This window comes from Mercenaria mercenaria, chromosome 7, assembly GCF_021730395.1.
Source record: "Mercenaria mercenaria strain notata chromosome 7, MADL_Memer_1, whole genome shotgun sequence".
NCBI classification, from domain to species: domain Eukaryota; kingdom Metazoa; phylum Mollusca; class Bivalvia; order Venerida; family Veneridae; genus Mercenaria; species Mercenaria mercenaria.
In genome coordinates, this window is record NC_069367.1 from 77,266,452 (window position 1) to 77,272,709 (window position 6,258).

Sequence of the window (6,258 nt, forward strand, 5' to 3'; positions counted from 1 at the left end):
CTCTTGTTCTTGAAGAGAGTTGACTTGACCCTCATGTCATTGAGTGAGTTAGACATGGAACTCTTGAAGTACTTTACAGTATAAGAACATTTTTTCAAGAGGAAAGAATTTTTTACCAGCCTCACATTTTTATTTGCTAAAGCAGAATGTAGAAAGTTGTTATCCATTTTACTTTACCTCTCAGCTTCTCCTCCAATCTGTACCTCATCAACTGCAATAATATGTTAAAAAGAATATTTAAAAAAATATCTCAATTTCTAACATTTTCCAATGTAGCTGCAATATTCCTACAGTATTGTGCATCAAAAAAAATGACAAGATTTAAGACTTCACAATTTTGGGAGAAAACTTTTTAAGTTGCCAGGTACCTATTCTGGTAGAATATTCTGGGACCCTGTGTTTAGTTGCCATGTACCTATTCTGGTAGAATATTCTAATATGTACAGAACAAGAAGGAAAGATTTTTTTTACCATCCTCACATTTCTATTTGCTAAATCAGAATGTATAAAGTTATCCATTTTACTTTGCCTCTCATCTTCTCCTCCATTCTGTACCTCATCAACTGCAATAATAAGTAATAAAGAATATTTAATAAAATATCTCAATTTCTAACATTTTCCAATGTAGCTGCAATATTTCTACAGTATTGTGCATCAAAAAAATTGTCAAGATTTAAGACTTCACAATTTTGGGAGAAAACTTTTTAAGTAATGCCAGGTACCTATTCTGGTAGAACATTCTGAGACCCTGTGTTTAAGGCCTGGTCTGGCTGCCAGTTTTTCTCACCCTGTGACATTTTGTGACAAGTTGTTACACTTTACTTTACTTCACAATTCAATATCTAAATTTCATATGTTTGCCAATGCATCTGCCATATTCCTACAGTATTGTGCACCACAGAAATGTAATAAATTTCTTGTCATGACTTTGAATGGAGGCGACTTGGCCTTCTTCTCTGAGTTTCGATGTCTTTGCCCATGACATTTTTCATTTAGTAGGGATGACTTGACCCTCTTTACATTGAGTGGAGGTGACTTGGCCCTCTTGTTCTTGAAGAGAGTTGACTTGACCCTCATGTCATTGAGTGAGTTAGACATGGAACTCCTGAAGTACTTTACAGTATAAGAACATTTTTTCAAGAGGAAAGAATTTTTTACCAGTCTAATATTTTTATTTTCTAAAGCAGAATATAGAAAGTTGCTATCCATTTTACTTTACCTCCTATCTTTACTCTCACCATGTTCTTCAGTCTGAATCGAGATCTGTCCATCTACAATAATCTGTTTAAAAGAACTTTATATTCAATATCTTAATTTCAAATGTTTTCCAGTCCAACTGCCATATTCCTACAGTATTGTGCACTACAGAAATTTAATAAATTTCTTGACTTTGAATGGGGGTGACATGGCTCTCTTCTCAATGAGTTGCAATGTCTTTGCTCAATTTTCATTTGATAGGGATGATTTGGCCCTCTTGACATTGAGTGGAGGTGAGTTTGCCCTCTTGTTCTTGAGAAGTGTTGAGACTTGGCTCTCATAGAGTAAGTTAGACATGGTGCTTTTGTAGTAATAAACAGTAAAAGAACATAAAATTTCAAGAGGAAAGAACCTTCTACCAGCCAAATATTTCTATTTTCTAAAGCAGAATGTAGAAAGTTGTTAACCATTTTACTTTACCTCCCATCTTCCCTCTCATCATCTCCTTTACTCGGAGAACAAAGAATATTTAATTGAGTATCTAAATTTCAAATGTTTTCCAATCTAGCTACAATATTCCTACAGTATTATGCGTCTCAAAAATGTTAAGATTGCTTGACTAGAATGGGGGGCTCTTGGTGCTCTTCTCACTGAGTTGCAATGTCTTTGCTCATTTGTCATTTAGTAGGGATGACTTGACACTCTTTACATATAGTGGAGGTGATGTGGTCGTCTTTTTCTTGAGAAGTATTGAGACTTGGCTCTCATGTTAGTTAGTGAGTTAGACATTGCACTCTTGTAGTAGTTAACGTATAACAACATTATTTCAAAGAGCCTAATATTTCTTTTTTGCTAAAGCAGAATGTAGAAAGTTGTTATCCATTTTACTTCCCATCTTCCCTCTCCCCATCTCTTTGACTCAGAATCTTGTCATCGACAACAGTATATTTAAAAGAATATTTAATTCAATATCTCCAGTTTAGCTGCCATATTCCTACAGTATTATGCACCACAGAAATGTTAGGATTTCTTGACTTTGAGTGGGGATGACTTGGCTTTCTTTTCAATGAGTTGTGATGACTTTGCACATTTGTCATTGAGTAGGGATGACACGGCCCTCTTGACATTGAGAAGAGTTGACTTGGCTATCATGTCATTGAGTGAGTTAGACGTAGCACTCTTGTAGCAGTTAACAGTATAAGAACATTTTTTCAAGAGGAAAGAGTTATTACGGTACCAGCTTAATATTTCTAGTTGCTAAAGCAGAATGTAGAAAGTTGTTAGCCATTTTACTTTACCTCTCATCTTCCCACTCCCCATCTCTGCACTCTGAATCTTGTGAACTACAATAGTATGTTTAAGGACGTATGCTAGAATTTGGTGCGAAAATTTTCCCAATTACAGAATTTCTTTAAACTTTGGATATAGAAGGACAATCATCTAAGAAACAAAAAAATGCAATAAAAACCAATAAATTCTGTTATTGGGAAAATTTTCACCCATCTCATATACAGGGAATTCTAGCGTTCGCCTTTAAAAGAATATTTCAGTATCTCAATTTCAAATATTTTCCAATTTAGCTGCCATATTCCTACAGTATTATGCACCACAACAATGTTAAGATTTCTTGGCTTTGAGTAGGGGTGACTTGGCTTTCGTTTCTCTGAGTTGCGATGCCTTTGCTCATTTGTCATTGAGTGGGGGTGAAGTGACCCTCTTTACATTGAGTGGAGGTGACTTTGCCCTCTTCTCCTTAAGAAGAGTTGAATTGGCTATCATGCCATTGAGTGAGTTAGACATGGTGCTCTTTTACTGGTTAACTGTATAAGTACATTATTTCAAGAGGAAAGAACTTTTTACCATCCTAATATTTCTATATGTTTAATTCAATATCTAAATTTCAAATAAAAATTCTTCTAGCCAGGTAGTAATGACTTTGCTCATTTGTCATTGATTAGGGATTACTTTGCTCTCTTTACATTGAGTGTAGGTGACTTGGCCCTCTTGTTCTTGAGCAGAATTGACTATATCTAAGGCTCTCATGTCATTAAGTGATGGGGACTTGGCACTATTGTTGTCAAATATGTAAGACTGGGCCCTGTTTGCATTGATTAGGAGTGACATGACTCTTGTGTCTCGTGAGTGAGGGGAATGGGCCCTTTTGTCATTGAATGTGGTTGAAATAACCCTCTTGTATCAGACTGTGGATGACTTTGTGCTATTTTTGTTAGGTGGGGGTGAGTTGTTCTTTTTGTAAACAAGTGAGGGTGAACTGGCCCTCTATTTATTTAGTTAGGGTGATTTTGTGCTTGTGTTCCTGAGTGGGGTGAATTGGCTCCTTATTAGTGAGTGTTGGTGGAGGCTTGGTCCTCTTGTCACTGAGGGTGACTTGGTGCTCTGGTTATTAACTGGGGTGACTTGCCCCTTTTTGTCATTGTGATGGGGTTGATTGGCCTTCTTTGGCTGATTGAGGGTGACTTGGTGCTCTGGTTATTAAGTGGGGTGACTTGCCCCTTTTTGTCATTGTGATGGGGTTGATTGGCCCTCTTTGGCTGATTGAGGGTGACTTGGTGCTCTGGTTATTAAGTGGGGTGACTTGCCCCTTTTTGTCATTGTGATGGGTTTGATTGGCCCTCTTGTGGCTGAGTGAGGTTGACTTGGTGCTCTGGTTATTAAGTGGGGTGACTTGCCCCTTTTTGTCATTGTGATGGGTTTGATTGGCCCTCTTGTGGCTGAGTGAGGTTGACTTGGTGCTCTGGTTATTAAGTGGGGTGACTTGGCCCTTTTTGTCATTGTGATGGGTTTGATTGGCCCTCTTGTGTCTGATTTAGGGTGACTTGGTGCTCTGGTTATATTAGGCCCTCTTGTGGCTGAGTGATAGTGACTTGGTGGTGCTCTGGTTATTAAGTGTGGTGACTTGGCCCTCTTTGTCATTGTGATGGGGTTGATTGGCCCTCTTGTTGCTGAGTGATGGTGACTTGGTGCTCTGGTTGTTAAGTGGGGTGACTTGGCCCTCTTTGTCATTGTGATGGGGTTGATTGGCCCTCTTGTGGCTGAGTGAGGGTGACTTGGTGCTCTGGTTATTAAGTGGGGTGACTTGCCCCTTTTTGTCATTGTGATGGGTTTGATTGGCCCTCTTGTGGCTGAGTGAGGGTGACTTGGTGCTCTGGTTATTAAGTGGGGTGACTTGGCCCTCTTTGTCATTGTGATGGGGTTGACTGGCCCTCTTGTGGCTGAGTGAGGGTGACTTGGTGCACTGGTTATTTTGTTGAGCAGACTTGGCTTGCTTGTCATTGAGTTTGGGTAACACTGCCTTCTTGTCACTAAGTGGAATGACTTGGTCCTGTTGTTTTTGAGTGGCAGTGACTTGGCCCTTTGATGTTGAGTGGGGCCTAAATTATAATTAAGGTAGTTCTGCATGTTTGATAAACTGGAAGTAATGGCAATATGCGATTCATCTGTTAAAACTAGAATAAAGCCTGAACTTGGTATAAGGAAATGATACAAGTTTCATGAATTAACTGTAACCTGTGAATGATTTGGAAAGGACAATGTAATATATTTTGAATAGATACGATGTAGGGCTTGTTTCAACATATACCCTTAAGTGGAGATGAATTGGTATTTGAGTGAAGGTGGCTTGGTGCTCTTGTCACTGATTGGGGGTGATCTGGCCCTCTTGGCCTTGAATGTGGGTGATTTGGCCCTCTTGTTGTTCACTGTGAGTGAATTGGCCCAGTTGTCATTGAGTATAGATGACATGGCTTTCTTTTCTTGGAGCAATGGTGAAATGGCTATCTTGTTGTTGAATGTGGGTAATTGATGCTCTTGTCGCCGAGTGGGGATGATTGGCCCTCCTGTTGTTGAATGCGGTTGAATTGGCCTTGTTGTGGCTGTGACTTGGCACTATTGTTGCTGAGTAGGGGTGAATTGACTGTCTTGTCATTGAGTGATATTAAAATATTTGTTCAAAAATTCCAAATAATGTCTTAGTCAGTGGGAATCTCTTAATCAAGGGCAAATATCTGGGAAAAAAATCCCCACAGACATGAACATTTTATTTCACCATATTAAAGACCATAATTATGTGTATTTAAGATTGTGAGAAGTTTCATTAAAATCTACATTGTAGAAAAAGTCCTGTTGTGATTTTCCCATGATAGAAACCTATTTTTTTTAAAAATTTGCTGAGGTCCAAATTGTTTTAAGCAATATTGAAAAAAAAATCAGAACTGATACAAGACAAACTGATACCAGACTATATCTTTATTTGCCAAATGTATCTATAATTTAGTCTAAAAAAATGGGTGCTACACTGTATGCAAAATTTTGATCGAGCAAAATTCAAATAGAAATGGAACATGCAGAACTACCTGAAGTGTGTTTGCCCTCTACCTACAAAAATCTTTTTCACAGAAAGAAATGTTTACTCCCTATTCAATTTGTTTTTTACAAATTACAGAACTTGTTATGTTAAATTTTAAAACCATGACCACTTACAAAAGAGACTGCCTGGTCAGGAGCTCCAGTAATGAAATTCTACTCATCTACACAAGAGACCACATAATTACAGTGTTCTGATTCACATCGTGATTTAATACCAAAATAAACATAAAGAACAATTCTAAGAATTGCAGCCTGAATTTTATACATGACCCCAGCCCTCTGAATCATTCAGGTGCTTTCACATTGAATCATTTGTAGTTTTTTAGCTCGACTATTCATAGAATAGTGAGCTATTGCACTCGCCCATGCGTCGGCGTCGGCGTCGGCGTCGGCGTCTGCGTCCGCGTCCCGATTTTGGTTAAGGTTTTGTATGTAAGCTGGTATCTCAGTAACCACTTGTGGGAATGGATTGAAACTTCACACACTTATTGACTGTGACAAACTGACTTACATTGCACAGGTTCCATAACTCTATTTTGCTTTTTTACAAAATTATGCCCCTTTTTCGACTTAGAAATTTTTGGTTAAGGTTTTGTATGTAAGCTGGTAACTCAGTAACCACTTGTGGGAATGGATTGAAACTTCACACACTTATTCACTGTGATGAACTGATCT

At 38.3% G+C, this 6,258-nt stretch overlaps 1 protein-coding gene across 1 annotated transcript; it reads right to left on the reverse strand.

Moving 5' to 3' along the window:
* Positions 1–3,717: 3,717 nt before the first annotated feature.
* LOC123555215 (adhesive plaque matrix protein-like) lies at positions 3,718–4,491 on the reverse strand. The gene has a single exon (XM_045345885.2). The coding sequence runs from the start codon at positions 4,489–4,491 to the stop codon at positions 3,718–3,720; it is 774 nt and encodes a 257-aa protein (XP_045201820.2).
* Between the last annotated feature and the right edge of the window lie 1,767 nt (positions 4,492–6,258).